At 44.0% G+C, this 25,022-nt stretch overlaps 3 protein-coding genes across 5 annotated transcripts; 2 read left to right on the forward strand and 1 right to left on the reverse strand.

Annotated features, from left to right (window-relative positions):
* The first annotated feature begins 764 nt into the window (after positions 1-764).
* Positions 765-4,723, forward strand: gpr101 (G protein-coupled receptor 101). Its single transcript, XM_010901465.3, has 2 exons — positions 765-1,165; positions 1,666-4,723. The coding sequence occupies exon 2, from the start codon at positions 1,760-1,762 to the stop codon at positions 3,098-3,100; it is 1,341 nt and encodes a 446-aa protein (XP_010899767.1). The 5' UTR covers positions 765-1,165; positions 1,666-1,759; the 3' UTR covers positions 3,101-4,723.
* Positions 4,724-4,888: 165 nt separating this feature from the next.
* Positions 4,889-20,350, reverse strand: LOC105028609 (transmembrane 9 superfamily member 2). 2 transcript variants are annotated; one of them, XM_020045918.2, is made up of 18 exons: positions 19,822-20,350; positions 18,840-18,907; positions 18,646-18,739; positions 17,752-17,879; positions 16,853-16,982; positions 16,126-16,253; positions 15,589-15,700; positions 15,385-15,464; positions 14,587-14,692; positions 13,925-13,969; positions 13,278-13,410; positions 12,794-12,913; positions 11,859-11,916; positions 11,257-11,416; positions 11,012-11,163; positions 10,748-10,859; positions 10,494-10,665; positions 4,889-6,495 (listed from the first exon to the last, which is right to left on the reverse strand). In XM_020045918.2, the coding sequence occupies exons 1-18, from the start codon at positions 19,957-19,959 to the stop codon at positions 6,428-6,430; spliced, it is 2,004 nt and encodes a 667-aa protein (XP_019901477.1). In that variant the 5' UTR covers positions 19,960-20,350; the 3' UTR covers positions 4,889-6,427. The 2 variants fall into 2 exon arrangements, with proteins under 2 accessions (XP_019901477.1, XP_010899770.1); XM_010901468.4 differs by lacking the exon at positions 13,925-13,969 and having other exon boundaries at positions 19,822-20,347.
* Positions 20,351-20,419: 69 nt separating this feature from the next.
* On the forward strand, positions 20,420-24,150 carry rbmx (RNA binding motif protein X-linked). 2 transcript variants are annotated; one of them, XM_010901466.3, is made up of 9 exons: positions 20,420-20,545; positions 21,219-21,344; positions 21,685-21,791; positions 21,874-22,036; positions 22,229-22,369; positions 22,479-22,593; positions 22,683-22,814; positions 22,902-22,993; positions 23,528-24,150. In XM_010901466.3, exons 2-9 carry the CDS (start codon positions 21,236-21,238, stop codon positions 23,842-23,844), a joined length of 1,176 nt encoding a protein of 391 aa, XP_010899768.1. In that variant the 5' UTR covers positions 20,420-20,545; positions 21,219-21,235; the 3' UTR covers positions 23,845-24,150. The 2 variants fall into 2 exon arrangements, with proteins under 2 accessions (XP_010899768.1, XP_010899769.1); XM_010901467.3 differs by having other exon boundaries at positions 22,256-22,369.
* Positions 24,151-25,022: the final 872 nt, after the last annotated feature.

Below are 25,022 nucleotides of genomic sequence, written 5' to 3' on the forward strand. Positions count from 1 at the left end.
TGTTTCTCTTACTTTGCCTCCTAAAACAGAGTTGTTTGCCAGGTGGGAAGATCGTTACTTTTTTCCACCATTTAATGCTCATCGACGTTTCACCTGGAATTAGAACTCAGGTAATTTTTTGTTTCACGCTATGACAACCTTTCTGACGTGCGTGTGTGCGTGTCAATACCAGGTTTCTCCGGTGTATCCAGCTGGACTTCATAGTAAATCTCATCTTTATACCACCGTATACCACCGAAGTAAATGGGTGGTCTGATCCCTCTGCCTCCAGTGCATAACTGCTGCAGTGCCGGTGGGAATCTGCCCAGCGGCTCATTCAACACAAACTCTCACACTCTCTTTCCCCTATCGAATAAAAGACTAACATGCCTCAACACCCCCAGAAAAGAATGTAAACCGACACTATTTTCTTTTTCGTAGTAATTAAGTGGTTGCATTCAAAAACAGCAATATAGCCTACCCACCACTAGAGAAAATAAAGTTGCCTAACCAAATGAAATCAACAATGGCAGAAAAGTCTAACTAACTAACAGTCACAGACATGGTGGCTTAGATGCCCAAAAAAAGACTGTATGGTTGAATGGACAAACAAATGAGACAAGTTTTACGAACGTCATTTTAAGTTAAATTTTATTACAACAAACATTTAGTTTAACTATGAAATTGAAGGGTGTAAGCATTAAAAAAAACAGCTAACAATGTAACCAGTAGTCTGCATTTTTCATTAAAACCTGAAAAGGGTGCTTGGTGAACAGCTCTCACAGCGCAGGTGTCGTCCGTTTTATGACAAGCTCGAATTGACTGGCTAACCCACTCTTCATGGGGTGACTAGGCTAAGCCCTGTATTTCATAGTCCGTTACATAACAAATGCTTGATCTGTTACGAAAATCGGCGGTATAAGGGCATTGGAGGATATGCTTGTCGGCTTGTCCAAATAAGAACCCCTGCCGAGTGGAGCGAATGCAGCTTGGGCTTCGGAGGGCTGCTGACATTTACGATACAGCGGTGCCTAAAATGGGAGCGTGGCGAAGAGGTGAGAATTAAGCGATATCAATGGGGAAACCAGAGCTCTGGTACTGAGGAGAAAGGAGAATCAGCACCAACCAGTCATTCACCATCTCAACAGAAGGCGCTTCCGAACAAAGAAAATATGTCTATTTCAAGGTAAAACGTCTATTCTCAGTGGTATATTTGGGGCTGTGAAGCGCAGACGATACACAATCAATTGTCTGCACTAATGATTAAGAATGAACAATGCAATTTCGGAGGGGGATTGGTCGAATCCATTCCCGTCCTTAATTTCAATTCGCCTACTGTGTAAAATGTTTGTTTGCAATTAAAGTGGGGTATCAATGAATAATGCTGCTATTTGATTTTGTATGTGTTGACACACATATTATAAAATGCACAGGCGATGTAGAATGTAGCTGCTACAAAGAACTATTGCCACAGTGGCACCAGTAAAGCCAACTGCCTGTGTGCAGTGATTTTGCCGCTATGTTACAGAAATCACAGTGAAATAAATCAGCTTCAACACTGCAGTCCTCTAGAATTAGTGTGTATAGGCCTGACGTGTTATGATGTTTGAAAGCAGACAAACCCTGAGCATGTTCTTTTTCCTTCTCTGTCATCCTCTCCTTTAAAAAAAAAACAACGACTGACAGATGAAAACAGACCTCTGAGACTTCGGGTGGAAACCACAGAGCCTGTTAGAGCTACAGCCACTCATGTTGACTCCCCCAAACTGCCTGCCTCATCATGCCTACCTCCGAGGTGCCTGGTGTGGGCAATAATTCCAGCACCTTGCCCTGGGACCCTGGTTCCCCTGGTTCCATGGACTGGCCGTCTGTGGCTAACAGCGTGGTGAAGATGGTGCTCATCTCAGCCATCGTGTGCATGTCCCTGTTTGGCAATGTCGTGGTGCTGCTGGTGTTCCACAGGAAACCCCAGCTCCTGCACGTCGCCAACCGCTTCGTGCTGAACCTCCTCCTGGCGGACCTGCTGCAGACCGTGCTGGTCATGCCCTTCGCCATCGTGGCCACACTGCCCGGGATGTGGCCCGTGGACTCCCGGCTCTGCCAGGCCTTGGTGGTGCTCATGCACCTGTTCGCCTTCGCCGGGGTCAACACCATCATCGTGGTGTCGGTCGACCGCTACCTGGCCATCATTCACCCGCTGTCCTACCCCACACGCATGACCCCCCACCTGGGCACCAACCTCATCGCCTGCACCTGGCTGCTCAGCCTCTTGCAGAGCACGCCGCCACTGTACGGCTGGGGCGCGATAGGCTTTGACCTCCGGCATAACGTGTGCTCCGTGGTGTGGTCCCACAGCCGCTCCTACTCGGCCCTGGTGGCCACCTTCTCCTTCTGGCTGCCCGTGGCCGTCATGCTGGGCTGCTACTGGATGGTGTTCAGGGCAGCCCGGAGACAGAACGCCCTGGTGCACCCCGTCCAGTCGCACCCCAAATCCCAGCCCAATAGGGCGCCGCCGCCCCATGCCACCCGACCCAGCAGCCCCCAACGCCCGCCCCAACACACGCCCCCGCCCCTGGACTCCTTCTCGGCCGGAGGGTACCCCATACGGAGCGGCCACAGACGTTTTCACTACCACTGCAAGGCGGCCTGGGTGGTGTTTGTCATCATGGCGTCGTACGTGCTCAGCATGGGCCCGTACAGTGTCCTCAACACAGTGTCCATTTGCTCCGCCGTGCCGCCACCCCCCTGGCTGGCCTCCCTGGCGCTGGTGCTCTTCTTCCTCCAGTGCTGCCTCCACCCCTACATCTACGGCTACATGCACCGCAGCGTGAGGAAGGAGTTCCTGGCCCTGCTCTGCGGCCCCGTCTGTGGGCGTGGCCACCCCGGGCACGCCTCCGCCCAGGACAGCTGCTTCACCGTGACCGACGGACGCTCCGCGCTCCACCACCTGCCCAGCCTGGCGGCCCGTGTCTGCCCCCTCCGGACCTGGGAGGAGGGGACCACAACGGAGGGCACCTCCTCCTCCCCCACCGCCGCCGACAGGAAGTCTGGGGACAGCCGCCGGGAGACGGTCAGCCTCAGCTCTGACAGGGAACTCACAGGGCACACTGGCATTAAGTAGGACGGTCGACAAAGCAAAGGATGAAAAGTGTTTCTCCTGTGCCCGTTTGCCCTTTAATAAAGACATCACGCTTCAGCGTTGTCTCCTAGCTCTCATGGTTGTCCAGTTTGACAAACCTGTTTGTTGTTGTACGAGACGGTGGTATTTTTGATGCCGTTTCCATGAAAGTAATTGCAAACCAAGTCACAGAACATTCCCTGAAAAGCCCTTGTTAGTTCCCTTACGTCTCCTATTCTTTTCTGCTAGAGCACCAGACAGGGTCAGAGATCTTCATGAATCTTTTTATGAAAATCAACACACACAAAAAAACAACGCTGATGCATTCAAGTAGTGTTTACATGAAAAATGGGGTAACATTTTAAGAATTTTCAATCATTTTCTACCCTCGAAGCAGAATCTCTGTCAAACTGCCAAGAAATATCAACCTGAAATAAGCCACGAATGTGTGACTGTATTTGACTGTTCTGAAGTTTGTTACAAACAGTGCTGACTGCTTATTAAGATGTCCTTCTGAGAATCCTTCTAGGAATGTGTGAACCATTAACTCCCCCCTGCTTCTAGACCAGTAAATGTTGTATACTCTACTGTTCATCATCTTAAGGCAAGAGTCAGTGGAAAGAGACCAAAATGACCAATGATTTTTGCTATTCATAAATATGGTTCTCTAGCGCCAGAATCATCGCCACTAGCTATCTAGCGAAAGGAAAGCTCTCCGTTTCCTAAACAACATCTCGTCTGAATCCAGACTGAATCTTATCTGTGTCCTATGATCCAGTCAGTTTAGTTTAAACGGCCTGCCAAGTGCTGCCAATGAACCCAGGATGTTATGGGGACTGTGGAGTGGCCGTGCCTGTCCTCAAGCCCTTTGAACGGGTGAATACCACTCTCCCAGCCCCCTGTTTCCCTTCCAGAGCACCTCTTGTCAATGAGCTGTGCAGTGTCTCATTGACAGTTTTCCACCACTGCCAAATGCACACGGCAGCCTTCTGAGAGGCTTGCCAGTAATGCTTGCCTTAGGCAGTTGGTTCTTCTCATTTCGGGATGTTCAAAAGGCTAGAAGCTCTCGCTCACCAGTCTGTATAACCAAAACATCTTGGTTGAGCTAAACTGACTTCATGGAAATTGGCAGCTTTGGTTAGACACAGTAGGTAGTATTATTTAACCATATCAGTATTGGCGTTGACCTATCTTTGCACTTCATCAGAGAATAGAATCAGCCGATATGCAAACCCACAAGTATAGATTATATTCACATTGACACCTAAAAAACATTGACTGTCTGAAATGTTCAAACGTGCCCATTGATTTGGACCAAAGCCACTGGATTAATATCTGCGGAGGCTGCAATGTCACCTTGGGAGGAACAAAGGCTCTTGGTCTTGGTTGCAACTCAAGTTTGATTCCAACAAAGCTGATCTGAGAGCCCCTCACAGTATTGTTCAACGGACTGGGACATAGTGCAGCTGATACAGTCCAGCTTCAACAACGGTTCTGGTCCGCAGAGTGGTCCTTCAGCTTGTGATCAGTATGCATGTTGTTGAGAGCCTGAAGTGAATCTAACGTGTAAAATATAGACTTTCCGAGTGCCAGGAATCTCCAGTTCACACATTTTGTTAAATGACAGTTGACCTGGAGTGCTAGTTGACAATCAAACATCATCAAGGAAAAGTCATCACCGACATCGTGAAGCATTGTGTGATGTTTCCGGTTGAACATGTACAAATAGTGAAACTAAATCAAATAATACACAATGTTTTATATGCAGTACATACTGAGAAATTAGAGATGTGATTATTTCAATTGTGCTTTTTTTATTTTTCAACATGGTCCCAGGATGTTTATGTACAGTTCATTTATAAAAAATAAAATGTGAGTTAAAATCAGGCTAAACAAAACTTGATGGATGCTTTGCCTTTCAAGGGGCAATCTGGGTTGCAAAAAAAGAAGTGTCTCATCGCACTTGTTTTGGTAAACAGCCAGGCATGTATGTTTAAGCAATAAGGCACGAGGGAGTGTGGTATTGGGCCAATTATTAAGCATAACGCTTAGCCATGTTATATTGGCAAAATAACATAAACCCCCGAGAGTCCTTACCGCTATTATGAAACCAGTTGCCATTGCAGTTACAGCAGTAGAAAGTTGTGACATCAAACCCATTGTATACAGTCTCATATGTCATGGTTATCAGCCAATCAGCATCCAGGATTTGAAGCAGCTGGTTTATAATCTTCAATTACTAATGGCCGTATATAATCTATTAAAAATATCAAAAAAAGGATGATGTTTGGCCCCTTAAAAGGGGGGAAATACTTCAATGATGTCAGGCCCCAAGTTCCACTCCTATATAATCTGAAAATGCAGAAGTTGTTTCCGATTCATTAAGGGTATTTATTAACTGTAAAAATGTAATCACCTCAGGCAATGACTCCACACTGCTGAAAGGAAAAAGGCAGCAGTATTGTTTCCAGTTAAGTTGCAGGAAGTCACCTAATAAGAAATTAATATCTAAATGGGGTACACTAATGGATTTACACTTCTAACAAGTTGCTATCTCGAGGGCTGAGTAAAATATTACACTCTGCACCAATCACATTGATACATAAGCAGCTTGGGCTAACGTTTCTGCCGAAAATGATCTACCATGAAGATGTGCTTCATTAACTAGATGCGCTATTTATCAGATATATCATATAATTAAAAAATAAAGTCAAGAATTACAAGAAAAAACAGATTTCATCATGGCAGGGTCATTGATTTTAGAGATCATTGATGTGGCATCGATCTGATGAGCAACAAGGACAGGCCATTAATGGCTGGATTCTATAGTCCCAGTTTGCCACACAAAACACACACAAAAACAAAGAAACAAAAAAAAGGTACCTCCATATCGGTAACATTCTTTAAGTATAAACATTTATATTTTATCATTACACCAGTGTTGGTGAAAAACAGAAACACAAATATGATGTTTGAGTGTCAAGAGTATATAAAATCTAAATAAAGTACATATGTTTTGAACATGACATATGGACAATAAAAGCCCCCCTAACCAGTTGCCCGCTGAATTAGATCTTTGGAACTTACCTCAGGTTTGAAGGTGCAAGTGGAGTCAAAAGGAAATTAATTTTAAACACAACTGTAAAAGCTATAGTTACAACAGCAACAGATAAAGTTCCCCAGCTAAAACAAAAGGAAGTGGCCTTTCCTTCCCAGATTTCCTTCTGATATGTGATGGTTTCGAGTCAGTCTATTAAAAGGGCCTTGTTTCGTCCAAGCGGACAGTGAAGCACTGCCCCTAGACAGCAGGGAGTCTGCCCCGTCTTCCCATTAATCCACTTTCACAACACTGTAGATTTTATTCACAAACCAGAAGCAGGCAAAGAACCCAATAGTACCTGAGGAGGAAGCACATGGAACACGTTATTAGATCACTACTCCTACAAACACACAGGCTATAAACTTACATTCCATTTGGGTAAAACGTAACGGTCTAATAAAGTCACAGCGTGACACATTCGTTACATCTAGAAGTGACATTTTTCCAAATGTTTTCAAATGGGAAATCTGATGTGTATGGAAACAGCCTCAGACAGTGGTCTGGGGTGGTCCGGCAGTTTAAGCCTCTGCCTTCCGGTACAAGACTGCGGCAGTGCTGGTTCAAATCCCGGCAAATGCTTCATCAGCAGAAAAAATAACTTCTCTCTATCTTTCCCCACTTTTTGGTTGACTATACACACATACAAACACACAGATGCAATACTATCATAAAAATATCTCAAACTTAAAGTAATGGAGAAAAGATAAATTTGTAACTCTAGAGGTACCATGGAAATATATATGAATGGGGGAGCATACTGCATCCTGACAAGAAAGATTCACAGCAGGACACTGAACCTGGTATAAACTGTTTGAATGTGTAATCGAGCAAGCATCCACAAAAGCCTATTGAAACACCTGTGCAAGCCAGAAAAGACTTAGCATGTGCAGAGCTTTTGAAGACGCTGCCGTTTTATCTACACAGAGATGATTTTAGCGGCGACACAAGCAGGGCCCTGACTGCGTCACAGAGGGGGACCACGAACAAATAAACAAAAACACAAACTACTGAAAGAGCACAGGGGCGAATCACTACAGGAGCACGGGCTCCCAAAATAGCCACGTGTCACGTCTTACATCCGCCCACGCTTGCTACCCCACCCTGGCAACACCAAATGATGCTCCTTTTAAAAGCTGATAAACTCCTATTGAAAGAGGTGGCTGGAAAGAAGCTGACACAGCCAAAAGTCTGACAAGGAAGTAGGCACCAAACCCTAGGAAATCAAGAGATAACGCAGTTTGTTTGAACTACTCTCTGGAGAGAACCTAGCAGATAACATTTTAATTGGGCAAAATCCTGGGAGAAGATGAATTTGTCAAACCCTGAAAGCCTGTATCTGATGGCTGAATGGACTTGAATACAAGAGACGCCCAAATTAAGTTTTGATCAAAGTTAAGAGGAGGTGAAATGGAAAGGCGAAGAACGGGAAATGTCTTTTCTTAAAAAAAGGCAATCAGATTAGGATTATTCTGATTAGGACCCTGAGTGGGAGCAGGAAGATCTTTTTCTAGGATTTATTTTCAGTAGCGATGATCTCCCCCCAGTCCTTCCCAATACCGCTTATCCTCGTCTAAAGACAGCGGCTGACAATGCCATGATGACAGAGGCTCTTCATCAGGCCCTTCAGAAGCCAATAATCTATGATAACGACACCACAACACCATTGGCCCAGTCAAAGTCCATACTATGTTTTAGGGAGTGAGAAAAACAACTGATTCTGTAGTTGTGTCTGATGTCACAGAATGTGGGTGGGATAAGGCCAGAGAGTGCTGTTACCATGTCAACCCTGGGTCCAGCGCCACCAGTTGGGCATGGCAGTGAGGACAGAGCTCTGTTCATCATTGTTTCACATGTGGACACACAGTGAACGCCCACATTACTCCTGCTACGCCGCTATATATACGGTTGTCAGGGTACCAGGGTGGTTGCCATAACAGCCATCGTCAAGGATGTTGGCGCTGCCATTAGAATCCTTGGAAACTGGTAAATTGGGTGCTGCTTCGTCCGTAAGCGGATCTCCCTGAATCAGGTGTGCCCAAATGATTTTGCATCCTGACTCTAAACCAGATTCTCAGTTGCGACGCTATTTTCGCACTGCAAACATTGGACTTATCTGGCCTGTTAAGATGGTTAAGGGGGTGGGATCTGGACTGATCTGATTTGTTTAGCAGGATATCGGGGTGGGATCAAGACTGATCTGGTTTGTTAAGCAGGATATCAGGGTTGGATCTAGATTGATCTGGTTCATTAAGCAGGATATCAGGGTTGGATCTGGACTGATCTGATAAGCAGGATATGGGGGTTGGATCTAGACTGATCTGGTTCATTAAGCAGGATATGGGGGTTGGATCTAGACTGATCTGGTTCGTTATGCAGGATATCAGGGTTGGATCAGGACTGATCTGATTTGTTAAGCAGGATATCGGGGTTGGATCTAGACTGATCTGGTTCATTAAGCAGGATATCAGGGTTGGATCTGGACTGATCTGATTTGATAAGCAGGATATCGGGGAGGGATCAAGACTGATCTGTTTCATTAAGCAGGATATGGGGGTTGGATCTAGACTGATCTGGTTTGCTAAGCAGGATATGGGGGGTTGGATCTGGACTGATCTGGTCTGTTAAACTGGTTAAGGAGCTGGGATCCTAGCAACTAATCAGATCTGTGTTGAAAAACCCACTCAATCCAGACATATCAATTCAAGGGCCAAATAAATTATTTATATATTATTTTGTAAGAAACACACAGGGACTTTAGACCTAGATCTTGTATCATCCCCAAACCATAATCCGGCATGTTGACTTTAAGACAGACATTGCTATGCCGCCAAGAATTGTCTGCAGTAAAAGTCAGTTGAGTCAGTTTAGTCTTATGGCCAGTTGAACCAGATGAACCAGACACACAGAGGAGACAACAAACATTCTGCAAGACATGCCCATTCACAGCTGTGACATCACAGGAGCAGGACACAGTTCCGGCATCCTAGTAAGTGAGTACAGGGATAGGCTGAGCGCTCCCTTATGATTTCAAGCTACAGGAATTACTCAAACACCCAGGACTTTCCATCTCCACATTCGTCCACCCGTAGGTCAGTTATGATACAATCAACCATTAAGACACCACAGTGTTTTATTATATTTGACTTGGTTAATGGAGTGAGTGACCAGCAGGGCAACATGTCGAATGGCCTGTCCATTACTCCGGTCACATCCAAACCCCTCCATTACTCCGGTCACATCCAAACCCCTCCATTACTCCGGTCACATCCAAACCCCTCCATTACTCCGGTCACATCCAAACCCCTCCATTACTCCGGTCACATCCAAACCCCTCCATTACTCCAGTCACATCCAAACCCCTCCATTACTCCGGTCACATCCAAACCCCTCCATTACTCCGGTCACATCCAAACCCCTCCATTACTCCGGTCACATCCAAACCCCTCCATTACTCCGGTCACATCCAAACCCCTCCATTACTCCGGTCACATCCAAACCCCTCCATTACTCCGGTCACATCCAAACCCCTCCATTACTCCGGTCACATCCAAACCCCTCCATTACTCCGGTCACATCCAAACCCCTCCATTACTCCGGTCACATCCAAACCCCTCCATTACTCCGGTCACATCCAAACCCCTCCTGTTAACGGCTAATTAAACAGCGGCACGATTTGACTCCTGAAACCCTTCATCAACACAGATGTACAGACTGAACTATGAATCTGTACGCCTGATCAGTCTACAGCTAAATTAATGTATAGAACAGTCTGGAATCACTTCACCTCATACGATCACAACTAGTGGAGTGTATTGTACATACGATGACTGTAGCAGATTGCGTTGTCTGCTCATACTGTCTTTATGGTCTACCACTAGCAGCAACTTTGAACCAAGTAATATTCTGACTAAGTGTGTATATTTACTTAGCAAATAAAGGCAGCCCTGATTCATAAAACGGCAAGCCACACACACACACACACACACACACACACACACACACACACACACACACACACACACACACACACACACACACACACACACACACACACACACACACACACACACACACACACACACACACACACACACACACACACACACACACACACACACACACACACACACACACACACACACACACACACACACACACACACACACACACACACACACACACACACACACGAGAAGGCTTTGTGTGGTGAAAACACAGTCGCTAAACCAACAGCAGCCCAGATTGTAACCCGGCGTGCCTGAGGAGAACAAAGCCCCTCCCAAACAGCCCACTCACCTGTGAAGAGGAAGAATATGAGCACCATGATACCAGTGTAACCAAAGTAGAGGATGGTGCTGGCAGCGCCCACAATCTGTAGCTTGGAGAAGAAGTAATGGACGGCGTAGACAAACAGGTAGATGGCGGTGAAGCCGCTGGTCAGGAAGGAGCGCCACCACCAGTGATAGTCCTGGAGGAGTTAAAGGACAAGTTTAACAGATGACACCCGGCTGGGCAACTCCAGGCCGGGCAGCCCCATGACCGGCGCTCACCTCAGCACACAGGTGGAAGTAGCACAGCAGGATGGTGGCCTCAGAGCAGGTGATGAGGAGGATGATGAAGACCAGGAAGAGGAAACCAAACATGTAGTACATCTGGTGAGACCTGAAACAAAAGGTCGAACAAAACACATTCATTTCTCAAACCACAACCAACCCTGTCTGATCCGAACATGCCAGAAAAGTCACACAGACAGACACAGACAGACAGACAGACAGACAACTGTATTAACCTTGAGAGGAGAAAGGAGTTCCTACCAGATGCTGTTGAGGATGAAGAAGAGCTGGATGAAGATGCATCCGAAGGGCAGGATTCCGCCCATTACAATGCCAGGGACGGGCTTGGTGAAGAACGACTGTTCAGGGATCTGCCGGGGAATCTGGTTGGTCCTCACCGGCTGTTCAATTGCCTGCAGAACGGAGCAGGGGCATTCTGTTTCAGAATCAGCATTGACCTTTGGATCATGTTTACACAGACCAGGAGAAACTGATCAGCAACTTACAGGTTTCTTGAACCCGAAGTAGGCCCCGATGAAGGTGAGCGGCACAGAGATGCCAAACCACAGAGCCAAGATGGCCACCAGCGTGCCGAAGGGGATGGCGGCTGATGAGCCCTCCACCCACAGAATCAGGTTCATCAGGAAGAAGTCAGCAAACACAATCCTGGGGAGGGAGAGAGAGAGGGAGGTGAAGCCTGTGATACTGTCCCTGTTAAAGGGCTGAACTCACTGATGGGACATCGTTTCCAATCTGTCTCATTAAACAGAGGCCCTGACCGGACAGGTTTTGGGGAGGGGACGCCTGTGGGTGTTTGCCTTTATCATTAAATCAGAACAAACAGGGCCGACTGGCTGGAGGCTAAAAGCCAGACTGCAGTAAAGATAGTTCTGATCAACATGTTGGTCAGTCAGATCACAGTCTTGCCAAGACAGACAAGACAGCAAGACCCTGTGTTTGAAATGTGTTTCAATTACAATTCAAACCGTCACCAGACTCTATGGTTTTCATATTAACGCCACACGGGCCGTTTTGAACAGAGCAGGCGTTTCTGGAGCAACAGGGATCCTACGCAAGCAGCTTTGGCCTTACAAGACAGCCGACCTACCCTGGACACAAAAGCGCAGTCAGCAGGACATTGGTCTTCCATTTCTCACCGCCGAAAGCTGAGGACACAGATTGCTAAGGGTTAAAACCGTTTGCTAGGAGCACGGCCCACAGAATGGAGAGCCTCTTCAGGCAGTGTGGAAATGCATATCTGATAATGGTTTGAGGGAATCTCAATCTGTACAGCCACCTGAGAGCCTGAATGGACATTAATCAATCCATGTGATTAGCACTGATATTTAACCCTTGTGCACCCCTCTGGCATTTTTGTAAATTGTTCTCTTATTTTTAGTTACATTTTTGAAATCCAATGTATTTAACTCTTTCACGTCTTTCATACTCTGTTTATGAATTTTGCACCCTCTGGACACAAAAATGTCCCATTGACTTCCATTAAAAAACTTTTTTTTATCTCACTGCCATTAGAGTATAAAACCATGCATTCTGTAATGTAAGCATTTCATTTTGAAGAAAAGTAGTGATATTAGAAATGTTTACTGTATTCCACCACACACACACACACAAATTTCTGTCCACGAAGGTGTCCAGAGGGAGTATCTGGCACTACATTAAATATACCAATGCAATCAAATCAATTTTGTGACATATCCAAGACTCTAATCACCACCAAAGCCCCATGCCCCTACTATATATTATATGGAAGAAACTGGCATTTAAAGGGTTAAAATCCTGAAACTTATTATTTGGTTGTTTTGAGCTGGTTTCAAGTTGTTTAAGAGATTTATGGAGAAAAAAAAGCTGAAAAAAATCTTAATGTATAAATATTTTATATCAGTTTATTGTACGTGTAAATTAGTCCACAAAGGTGTCCAGAGGATAGTCAATTTGAGGAGCGCACAAGGGTTAACCTTGGTCCAATTCTGTCTAGCGTCAATGAGTGTGTGGTGTGCCGACGAGTGCGTAAACGAGGCGTACTCTTGTAGAGGCGTGCAGACACGTATCCAGCAGGAGTTCCCAGCAGAACCCATAGAACCACAGAACAGGTCATCAGAGCCCCTCGGTTGGCTGGAGACAGGAAGCCCAAACAGGCCAGGACTACAGGAGAGACCAACACCACATTATAAGTAATTAAGAGATGCACGGAAATATTGCTCTATAAAAACTATTCCCTACAGGTGATATAGAAATGTCTGCAAATGAGCTTATGTTCATGCTTTTAATGTTTTTTTAATAAAATTGGTACTTGATAAGTAGCGTGTACCCGTTAATTCAAATGTGAAGACCCCTACATCACTCTTTTGGACTGGAGCTAACGTGCCAGCTGATTTGCCCGGTTACGTCTTTAACTTGCTCTCTCTTTGGATTCGATTTATTTCCGTCCATAACCAGAGTTAAACAGCTATTGTGCCAGACCTAACTGTGCGTTCACATTGCTTGGGTTTGTCACAGGTTTACTTACACAGAGTGATGAAGGTCATGATGAAGATCTGAGTTCCCTGGCCGAGGAACACGGACAGCAGCATCCCCTTCCTGGGAGGCCGGAACACGTCCCCATGGACCTGCTTCCACCCCGACTCCTCCTGGGCATCCTCCTATTGGGTTAGAGCAAAACCCAGCAGCCAATCAGAACCAACGGAAGGTAGAAGTCATTTGTATTCAAATCGTTTTGCTGCGGCTCGACCAATCACACCCAACTGAGTCATTAGCCTAGCAGCACAGTTGTAGCGTAGCAGTGACAACAGCGAAAACCACATATGCTTTAACGTGGCCTTGTTACAGATCAACCGAACACTAACATTTGATTAATCAGCACATCTTTCAGCTTAACTACCACCTGCTAGCACAGCCGAAAACCAAATGAAGACAAATTCAATTTTAGCACATTAGCCAGCTTTAAAATACGTTGCAGACATGAAGTCTCGGTTTAACCTAATAACAGATTTAAAAATGGTTTACTGTTTGTTAACTAAAATGACTGGGCAGCTTTAACAGGCTTGCTTCACACTACACCATATTTTAAAGGTTCAAATTTATTTCATTACAAGGTAGCTCCCAAAAATCAAACCAACCCCCAGTTTGTGCTTAAATGGTATTTGATAAGCTTACATAGGATATGGATTTTCCTTGAGGTGGAACCTTTATCAGGTCTCCCTGTGGATGTGGAATTTCACAACAAAGGTTTCGTGCTTGTCATCATTAAAGTGGAATCACGACCAATATCTCACATTTGTCTAAGTTCATAAATTGTTTGCAGTAATTGTTGGACTTCCTCTCTGGCCAGGCCAGTCTCTCCCTCAGGGGGTCAAGCTGGCGTGAGGGCAGCGTCAACAAAATCTTTTCACTGACATTAATTACATAAATGAACACGGTATATACCGCAATCGATCAAGGTTCTCCAAGTGTGTTTTGCTGCGACAGAACATAGATGACAGTTATTCAGAGATCTATGAAACGGCTCCAGTGGGCAGTGCAACGTGACCCTCGAACGCTGAACTCCCACTAGATGGACCCTGCTCCCCCAGCGTGAGGGAGATGTGAGCAGAGAGACTGCCCACTGGCTTCGAGGGATTTATGAACAGAGACATGTTGATATTTCTCATTATTCCCTTTTAAGATAAAATACGCACAACACATTCTGACAGAATTAAGTCCATCTTTCCCATTCAAGGTGCCTTCATTTAATGACAAAATAACCTGGTTGTCCGTGTTAACATGGTCTCAAATGCTCCGAAGAGGGAGCGTGACAGTGAGCAGGCGTGCTACTTTACCTGGTCAACCTGGTTGTACCTGGCTATGTCCTTGTGCAGAGTCCTTAGCATGATCATAGCGACCATACCAGACAGGAAGAGTACGATGACCAGCGAGTTCATGATGCTGGAAAAGAGACACATAACACACGCCATTAACACGGCTCAAGACACACCATTAACATGCCTCATGGCAGAGGACGGTGATGGCCATATTTACCATGCAGGAAAGATAATTAGAGTGATCAGTGTTTCCCCATATTCGGCCTTTGCGCAGCACGCTTGATTTCTAGTGTTGCTTGTAATTTAGGACGCAGTTTCACAGTCCATAGAATTCAAGAGGTTATGTTAAGGATAACGTTGATAATGATTGACGTCACTCTTCAGGTACAAAGACAGAAGACTTACCATTATTACTGTAATAATAATGAAACAGATTCTGTAATACTGAATGACCAGACAAATGTATTTTAACACCTCAGAGTAGAATTTAGAGAACAGACGCCTGAAGGTTAAGACAGAAGGCCCTTCTCAGTGAAGGTCAGTTTGATATCGTCTCTGCTTCTGTGCTGAAGGGGTTTCTCTGACGGTAACAGCAACAAAGCAGATATACAGACGTTTTGACAGATTTTTGTCTGGGACAACACTTATGGAAATTCCTATACACCCGGTTATATGCTAGGTTCTGTAAGACCTCCAGATGTTCCACGGACTCTTGTATCTATACCGTAGCAACAGCAGAATTTGTTTTTGTAAAAATAAAAATAAATCCCTTTTGAACTGGGGATTCGACCCCGGAACCCTGGTGTCCTGGCTTACCTGAACCACTGGATGTTGGTGTGCGGCATGGAGACCAGAATGTAGTCCCATCGGGACGCCCACTTGATGTTGTTGTTTTGCTGTGAATTAATGCCCGATTATTAGTACAGAAAACAAACTGTGCCAACTGTCAGTGGAAGTTCAAACGGTGTCGGTCTCTGCGCTAAACGGAAACGGTCAGTGGTTTCTTGCGCTGGAACACACCTGGAACGTGACAGAGTACGTGTAGGTGATCTTAACGTCACTGTCAGCCTCAGCAGGGATTGTCATGGGTGGACCGTCACAGGTGGGGCTTTCATCATTGGCATGTTTGATACTGAAATGCAACAAACACACAGCTCTGAGATCACTGGCAGCAAAACACAACAACAAAACATCATTTTAAACATCAAACAGAGAAATATGGCTTAACCAATTGGATAAGTAGCGGAGAGTCAGGCATCTTGCCATAACTGAATTGACAACCGATTTGGGTTACCAAATGATGTGTGGTGAATTTGCCCATATCGGGTTCAGCAGTACAAAGGAAGTATTAGCTTGGCCCTCCTCTGGTCAAAAGTGGAGATTATAATTTCGAACAATGGAGTTAAATAATATGCATAGTAACAAGACACTTCGGCAACAGTAGGTCTGGGAGTTGCTGTTGAACACAACCAGTCGGTCTGTAGTTCTGCTTATAAAGGAGTTGATTTGCTTCCTTCCTTCCTTCCTTCCTAGGCCTGGTCCGTCTGTCCTTCCTACCTTTTGGGCTCCAGCGTGGCAGCTACAAGACGAGCCCCCATCCATCCCTCGTTCTCCCCACTGTGGTAGGAGATTCTGATGTCCACGTGATTAAAGATGTAAAACATGTTCTTCTTGTTGAAATCAGACTAAAACAAATGGAAATATCAGTCACCAAAACCGTCCTTAGATTCCCAGAGTTTATGGTTCATGCCGAACAACTGCCTCCAATCCAGCTTTTAAACTGGTGGCTCTATGAAGCATGTCTAATAGAAACCTGCTCTCTGAAAGATACATCACATGTCTAATAGAAACCTGCTCTCTGAAAGATACATCACATGTCTAATAGAAACCTGCTCTCTGAAAGATACATCACATGTCTAATAGAAACCTGCTCTCTGAAAGATACATCACATGTCTAATAGAAACCTGCTCTCTGAAAGATACATCACATGTCTAATAGAAACCTGCTCTCTGAAAGATACATCACTATGGTTGCCCCTAAAGCCCATTCGTCCTTTGGTCAGTACTAATTTCAGTTTGCTGCCAGTGACTGGACCGAGTTGCCAAAGTTAAATAAAAAATAAAAATGAAGTCACACTGGACGAAATGTAAAAGTCTCTCAAGGTGGCTTAAGGTTTTGTAGCCATGGTGTTTTACACACCAGGAAATGAACTCTGAGGCAGCATTACCAGGCATGGACTGGGCAACCTGCCTGTTTGTTAGACAATGAATGACTGTGGCTCACATTGATGACACAGGCATCTTTTGCTCGGCCCTCTGCAGTGACCAGACAACCAATGGGGAAGCCAGGATTGCAGTATTTCTGACTGTCTTCCACATCATAACACCAGGTGACAGGCATGTTGTCAACAATCCTGCAAAACAGACACAAATTCACTCTCCAACTGTACAAGGGGAAAACAGTGAGATTTAGATTATATGTAGTACCATTCAAAAGTTTATGGTCTCTTAGAAATGTCCATATCTTTAAAAGAAAAGCAAAATGTTCTGTCCATTAAAATAACGTAAAAGTGATCAGAAATACAGAGTACACATTGTTGATGTTGTAAATGACTGTTGTAGCTGGAAACAGCTGATTCTAAATGGAATATCTACACAGACATACAGAGGCTCATTATTGGCAACACAAAATATTTTTGTATTGATCAATGAGCCTTTTGAAATTATAAACTTGGATTGGCAAACAACGTGTCATTGGAGCACAGGAGGGATGGTTGCTGATAATGGGCCTCTGTAGATGTTCCACAACAAAAATCAGCCATTACAGCTACAACAGTCATTTACAACATTAACAATGTCTACACTGTATTTCTGATCAATTTGATGTTATTTTAATGGACACTTTTTTTTAAATGTTCTTTCAAAAACAAGGGAATTTCTGAGTGACCCTAAACTTTTGAACGGTGGTACACGTCTGTTGCCTTATCTAAATACCATCTACCTCATTTCAAAACAAAGACTGTGCAATAATATGTTTGGAGCATTCTTGTGATACCAAGGACTTTACTGTGCTTGGTGATAAGCCAACCAGTGTGCATAAAGTTCAGCACAAATATGTCAACCTGAATAGGAAGTGTATTTCCTAGAGTCCTGGAGAGGATAGGCAGGTAAGAATTAGCTCACCAATGATGTTGGTAGTTCAGTTGCATTCCTCTTTTGATAAAGTCCAGCAGCTTCTTGTCGTCTGTTTTGTCCTTTACGTAGGTTTTGGTGCACAATTTTTTACATTTCTCATCTTTTTTGAACAAGAACTGTTGGAAAATCCAGCACAGAAAACCAAAGACATATTGGTTATAACAGGAAGAACAGGCCAGGGAAGTCTTCCCAGAATTCATTTAGAACACTAAACAATGAAAACCTGACTAACTGGGCAAGAGAAAAGTTGGGGTAGTTTCTAGTCACTGTTTGCTTGTATTTGAACTCCACCTCAAATTAATCCATAATTTCATTTGTTACAGATAAACACTCGTAGTCACATTATTTTCTGCAGCATGACTTGCCATTAACTACAATACAAAAGGAAAATGTTTCTAAGCATGTTACAAAAGGCACTAGAAAACGCAATACCAAATGAATGTATATCAGAATCTCATTCTAATTAATGTCTCTTCAATGATTGCTTTTGAGTACATATCCACTTATTGCACCCATATTTTGGTTGTGGTTATAAAAATGTAAATTAGAACAGGAAATTATGGAAACACAGGTAGATCATTTAATATAAGATGATAATGATGAGTTGGTTTGGAGTGCTTTAACATACAGAAAGAGTATTTTTATGCATTGTAGACCTTTATAGCAGGGGCCATAGTAATCTTAAATATATTGTTATGTCATTTCCTCTGTACCCAGACAAAATATTTAAAAAAACGCTTTGGTGCTCACCTGCCTGCACAAAAAGACAAAAAATAAGTGCACCTTTAAAGACAAGTGACCTCCCGCTTTGAAGCCCAGTGGTAAATGTGTAATCAACAAATGAATTACAAGCACAAAGATGAGATAACAGAGGTGTCCTACCTTATATGGTGACGTCTCAATTCTTTCACCAAACAGAACCTGGCCCAAGTTCTCAGACGGTCTGGTCTCTTTGTCATCTTTGCAGAAGTCAAAGCTGCGAATAAATTGCCAGCAGTGAACCGTCAACGTTTCAACAACACTAGGATAAGGTGGAGGTCAGTATGGGTCACAGCTCAGCCTACAATAGTACTTACCCATCATATTCATAGGGCAGAACTGACTCCACTGAATCCAAGCGGTTCACATACAGCTGGATATGACTCTGTAAGAATTATCAGGTTACAATGTAATGTCAAGTGTATGGATGCTTACTGGGTTCTAAGTATTGTTATAGTTGCCAGTCATTTTAAGCGGTAAAATTACTCTTATTATTACATACTACATAGTGGCTATCCAAGCTCACTCAATCCCATTGCTGTTATCCATTAGCTCGCCTATTTAGGGTCGAAAATGTTTTACTAAAATGACAAGAAATATACTTGAATTACATATCAGTTACATATCATATTTTGTTGTGAAAACAGTGTTATTTGTAAAATTCCTGTACTATGGAATCTAGCTACACAAAACCGCCTTAGTAATGAAACTGAGATTATCACAATCCATATCGTTACGCGACACCAGTAAGTAACCTATTGAGATATAAACCGTGACGTTTCCTTGGCCAACCCCAGACTGAAATTTATTAATTATTAGCTATTTCTATAGATTCTGATAGTTCGCTATTAATTTTGAATCCGGCAAATACTTGCTTGTCAACTTTGTAGACGGAGATGAGGCCAAAGCAAAGGTTTTACAGACGGACAGCCAATCGTGACGCATATTGTACGTCGTTGCTAGATAGATAATGTCTTTATATTGAAAATCAAGACTATTTAGGTAGCTGCCAAGCAACAATTATGACGAGCACATACTAACCTACTTGATAGTATAGGTACCGCGTTAACCTTTTACTGTTTAACTAGCGAATACAGCTTTAGTAGTGCTGCAACATAATAGTTTCTTCCTGGTGTCACTTGACTTGCTGGCCAACATGTAGCTAACGTAAGCTAGTTAGCAAGTAAGCTAGCTAACGTTGGGAGTAAGAAGGTAATACAGCAAATATACCAATGATTATAAAGTTACATCTGAAAAGCATTTGTCATTCAGAGAACACCACCAAACGTGCACATTTACCTCACAATCGGCATCACCTCCTTTACCCTCTTCACAAAAACTCACTGGGGCTAAACCCGGAAGGTAGAACCCTGAACAAGTACTGGAGGCAAGTAACGTGAGAACAAGTACTAAATCCGTCTCTATCCGTATCTTCATTTTCCCGGTTTTGCGGCAAACTAAAATTCACCTAGCCCTGGGTGTCCTTTATATTTCTGCGAGAAAAAATACCGTTACTGGAACTAGTTAGTCGGCTTACTGGTGTTGACTTGTCAGCCACTGCGAAAGCGGCCAGTAAAGCTTAGGTAATTAGCTAGCTAGCATCCAACACGTCGTTAGTGTCGTTGTCATGAAGAAGTGGGAGGCACAATTCATTTGATTGGTTGGTTTTCCATGCTCATGATTTTCTTCTATAACTTAACGCAATTTTTACGTGGCAAGCTTCCTACCTACCTATACACGTATTGCTGTTTGTTTTTTTAATGCGTGTAGTATCTTATTTAGAACGTATTGCTCAATAGTCCATAGTATAATACTCAAGTCAGGAGAAGAAACAATATGATATTTACATAAAAACAACAGCAGGCGGCACTACTTGTTTCTCTTTCCCATCCTTATATTTAGCCAAACAACCATCGAAGAAGTCACAGCATCCTGGATGTTCATAGCACGTGATCATTATAAATGTACATGCGTCGTCTCATTTTCTTGGAGGACCCTCGAGCGTATCTTGAAATTTGTGGAGGTATGTGTTATATGCTGCTCACCTTGTTAAAGGCAAATTGTATTATATATTTTGCAACTATTAATCGATCAATACGCCGTAATGTCTGATAAATATTGAGAAAACAATGACCAATACATTGCATGCTCCTATCTTAATCGGGCATCGAACAGCTAACGCGTCGTTAGCCTGAAATGAGACAGTCGCCATTTTGAGCTTTTGTTGAATCCAGTTTCGTCCGGGTTTTTTTTCTTATGTTTTCTTTGTATGTATATTGTCTAAAAATACGCTTGAACTGCCGCAACCCGTATGTAGCTACTTGGCGATACCATAACTTGTTTGTAAAGCAGGCAAATAACTAGGTAATTGTTCACAACGAATGCCTTTGAGTGGATGAACAGTCAGGCATTAGAGATGTTTAGGAACATTTCGTTAATCTATCTAGTTATTTGTTCATATTTTGAGGACACTTGTATATTCAAATTACTTACAACTAGACGTGGCATAGTTTCACATCCTAATTATTTTGCTGGTCAACTAACATTTCTCTAAACAAGATGGCTTGCTAACCCGTTTTCTTCCGAACTCGAAAACCTGGTGAAATTTGTAGTTTTCACAATTATGCTTTTTTTCATATGTTAAGGAGAGACATCGATGTACTGTTTGTGTGTCAAAACAAATATTATCTGTTTAGCTTGATCAGACGCGAACATGGCAGAAGCTGACCGACCAGGGAAGCTCTTCATCGGTGGCCTGAACACAAAAACCAACGAGAAGGCTCTTGAGCAGTATTTCAGCAAATATGGCAGAATTGCAGAAGGTAGGCTTACAGCTGGTTACCCAGAACCGTTTGCTGTGACTAGTTGTCCAGAATTCAGCTAAATGGATTGATGTGTATATAGCTAATTGTTTCCTACCTTAAAACCAACTCTATCAGGATGAACTGCAGACAGTTGAATCCAAGAGAAGTTAATTTTACCAAGCTGCCTTGTTTTAATTTATTTTATGTATATATTTAAAATATGTGAAACAAATGTATGAAGTGTGCTATTAAAATAATTTTCATTGACAATGAGCTTGAAAACACCAATGCCTTGTAAAAGCTAGAAGTGGCTGTTCAGGTGCACCTTCTGTTCTAACTAGATGCTTTCCTTTACCAGTTCTGTTGATGAAAGATCGTGAAACAAACAAGTCGAGAGGATTTGCTTTTGTGACCTTTGAGAATCCAGCGGATGCGAAGGATGCTGCTCGTGAAATGAATGGAAAGGTACGTCTGTGCCCATGCAAACATACGTGAGCCCTGTGTCTGAAGATCGTGTACGTTGTTGACTTGAATCTGTACTTCGCAGTCACTCGATGGTAAACCAATTAAGGTTGAGCAAGCAACAAAACCTCAGTTTGAGTCCGCTGGCAGGCGAGGCCCGCCCCCCATGCACCCCCGTAGCCGTGGGTCCCCTAGAGGAGCTCGTGGTTCTAGGGGAGCTCCAAGTGGAATGAGGGGTCCATCTAGAGGTACTTTTAAGGAAATACTAAAAGGCTTAATATATTGGGCATTCATCTACTGTCACAAAGTATTATTATTTAACTGTGTAGACTAAGTGGTGCATTCATGTCTTGAGTTTTCTTTTTTCTCAATTTTGATTTGTCTTGTTGTGTTGGTTTCTGAACTTTCCATTAATATGAGCGTTTCTTGTCTGCCAAAAGACTACTATGATAACGTAGGGATTGTAGAACCCTTTTTCAAAGGGATGTCGTCCAGAGGCCCCCCTCCACTGAAGAGAGGACCTCCTATTCGTAATGGTGGTCCCCCACCCAAGAGGCATGCCCCTTCTCCCATAGGCAGATGTAAGTCTGAAGATGGACATCTTATCTGGAGCTTATCACCATGAGAGCTGACTAAGCGTAGTTCCACATCAACACTCCTGCTAACATGGGATGTTTTTTCTCTCTCTAGCTCCAATGTCCAGGGACAGAGACTCCTATGGCCCACCCCCTCGCAGGGAATCAATGATGTCCAGAAGGGATGATTACCCATCGCCAAGGGATGATTATTACAGCTCAAAAGACAGGTGATGTGACTGTCCCCCGAATATCTCACTGACTGGTTATACGTTTGGGAGGGTGCTTTTTGGCTCATGAAGTAGAGTTTGTTTTGCAGCTATTCTAGCCGGGACTATGTGAGCTCCCGGGACACCAGAGACTACGCACCCCCGCCCAGGGATTACCCACCCAGGGATTACCCACAATCCAGTTCCCACGATGATTATGGGTCAATGTCACGGGGCTACAGGTAGGTGTTTTATATTTTCAGGTCTTCGTATGCAACTTTACGTCGTTGCATAAAGCAACTTTACTCAATCTTTTTATTTTTAACCAGTGACCGTGACGGTTACGGTGGTGGCCGGGAACCGAGAAGCTACATGGAACGCCCCAGTGCCGCTTCATATCGAGAGCCCTACGATGGTTACGGTAAGATTGGCCACTTGAGTGTAACGGATAACGGTTGCCCTAATCTTTCGCGACCTGCTCACAGTGCCTCTTGGAGCTGGAGACCGAAAGTAGACGGAAACATCCAACAAAGCCTCTTGACCAGTCATTGTTCGTTCGTTCTACAGTGTCAATACTCCCTCAAGGAGTCATGCACATGAGTCAGTTTTTTGGGGGTGAAACAACCCTCACAAAACCACCAAGACCTCCCTGAGAAACCGTGTGACCAATGTGCAGCTCTAACGACAGGAATTCTAAAAGGAAAAGGCAGCTACTCCGCTAAATCCATGGCATGCTAAACTGGGTTTCATTGCGTATTTTATGTTCCCGTCGAGCTTGGATAAACGCCCAAAACGGCTAAATCCTGTGTAAATTTCAGGTCCCTAGCATATTTGAAATGTGAAACGTGTAGTTGAAATTGATAGCTTAAGAAATACTCACGGAAAAACATTGGCTCAAATTCAGCAGAGTGTGTGAAGTGAAACTTGCCAATTACCTGACCCATTGACCCTGCAGGTAACTCGCGCAGCGCCCCACCCTCAAGGGGCCCCCCACCATCCTACAATGGCAGTGGCGGAAGCAGTCGCTATGACGACTATGGCAGCAGCTCCCGGGACGGCTACGGCGGCCGTGAAAGTTACCCCAGCAGTCGGAGTGACCCCTACCCTCCTAGCCGCGGAGAGCAAGTGGGCAGGCAGGAGCGGGGGCCAGCGCCCCCAGTTGAGAGAGGCTATCCTCCTCGCGAAGCGTACAGTGGCTCAAGTCGCGGGGCTCCCCGCGGCGGCCGCGGAGGCAGCAGGGTCGACAGAGGAATTGCCCGCAGCAGATACTGACATGGACCCAGAAATGACAAGGCAACCGTTACACACACGGCGCGTGCTCGGTCACTTCTATAGTGGGAGGCAATTGGAGAAACTAGGGATGTCAAATTCCATGGACAAGCTTAGGGTTTGAGCTGTCTACCCTCACTCAGCCTGTTTTTGTTTTTAAGTGTTAAATTGTTTTACATTTCCCCCGGCCTGTGTGTTGGTATCGTTGCCAAGTGGTGAGTGTTTAGTTTTTGTACATTTAGTGCTGTTAAATCCTGATATGCCCTTGGATATGGCTTTCGTACACTAATAAAGTTTTTAACCAAAGTCCGTTGAAACGCTAATGGATGTTCAGAGACACCTATTACATGAATGTACACCTATTGACCAGCACACAAGTTCTGTCCACATCAATTTGAAATGCAGCCATTTCAACTGTGAAGGTTTTACATAACACTTAGCAGCCCTGTACACTTTCTGTTGTCTGAAGACCAAGCAAATGTCACTTTCCAAACTCAGTGCAGTTTTCCCTCAGTGGAAATGGATCCATCAACGAAAAAGCCAAGCAATACTGGCTTTCAACGAACTAACCAAAAGAAAGACTGCAACAACCAAACGCAAGAGTCTTTTCAACCCAACTGATAGTGTCAACAGCTGGTAAGCAAAGCAAACCTTTTTGTTTCTCGTCTGTGAAATGAATTTCTCATTACCGTGAATTGCAGTCAGCTCAAATGGTTGTGCGAGACATTGGATGCCCCAGGTAATCAAACAAACAATGCAGTTCAATAGCCGTAATTTTTTTGTTTTTTTAGTCTTATTTTGTCAACCACATCTTTATTGATTCAGCTTCAAGTTGAAGGAGTTACATTTCACTTGATTAATGAATTTGCCATTAAACCTAGGCTTACCTTGACTCAATGAGCAGTCACAAAAGGAGATCAGCTTTGCCGGATACCCTGTCCTACCCCCAACTTGACCCCAAAAAATGTTTGGCAATTGAGTTTTTGTTTTTTAACTAAGGGGCAGTGTTCATAAAATGGAATTTTGAATTTTTAGTAAAAGCCTTAGTCAATGTTCAATCTTGTTACAAGCATGCAAATTCTCACATGGAGACATCTCTGAAGAGCAGCCTCATCCTAACAGCCAAACTGGAAAACGAATGGGAGCGAGCAAATCAAATCGGACATTTTTTCCTTTTTTTA

Source organism: Esox lucius, chromosome 4, assembly GCF_011004845.1.
Source record: "Esox lucius isolate fEsoLuc1 chromosome 4, fEsoLuc1.pri, whole genome shotgun sequence".
Lineage (NCBI taxonomy): Eukaryota > Metazoa > Chordata > Actinopteri > Esociformes > Esocidae > Esox > Esox lucius.

Bases quoted from the DNA above. Each gene is read 5' to 3' on its own strand.
- gpr101 (XM_010901465.3), top strand. From the start codon at position 1,760: ATGCCTACCTCCGAGGTGCCTGGTGTGGGCAATAATTCCAGCACCTTG.
- LOC105028609 (XM_020045918.2), bottom strand. From the start codon at position 19,959: ATGAAGATACGGATAGAGACGGATTTAGTACTTGTTCTCACGTTACTT. The intron at 12,914-13,277 runs GTAAGTAAACCT...TCTCTCCTGTAG, and splicing joins CATGACCTTCATCACTCTGT to TCCTGGCCTGTTTGGGCTTC. The intron at 6,496-10,493 runs GTGAGTGGGCTG...CTTCCTCCTCAG, and splicing joins CATATTCTTCCTCTTCACAG to GTACTATTGGGTTCTTTGCC.
- rbmx (XM_010901466.3), top strand. From the start codon at position 21,236: ATGGCAGAAGCTGACCGACCAGGGAAGCTCTTCATCGGTGGCCTGAAC. The intron at 22,370-22,478 runs GTAAGTCTGAAG...TTCTCTCTCTAG, and splicing joins CCCTTCTCCCATAGGCAGAT to CTCCAATGTCCAGGGACAGA. The intron at 22,815-22,901 runs GTAGGTGTTTTA...ATTTTTAACCAG, and splicing joins TCAATGTCACGGGGCTACAG to TGACCGTGACGGTTACGGTG.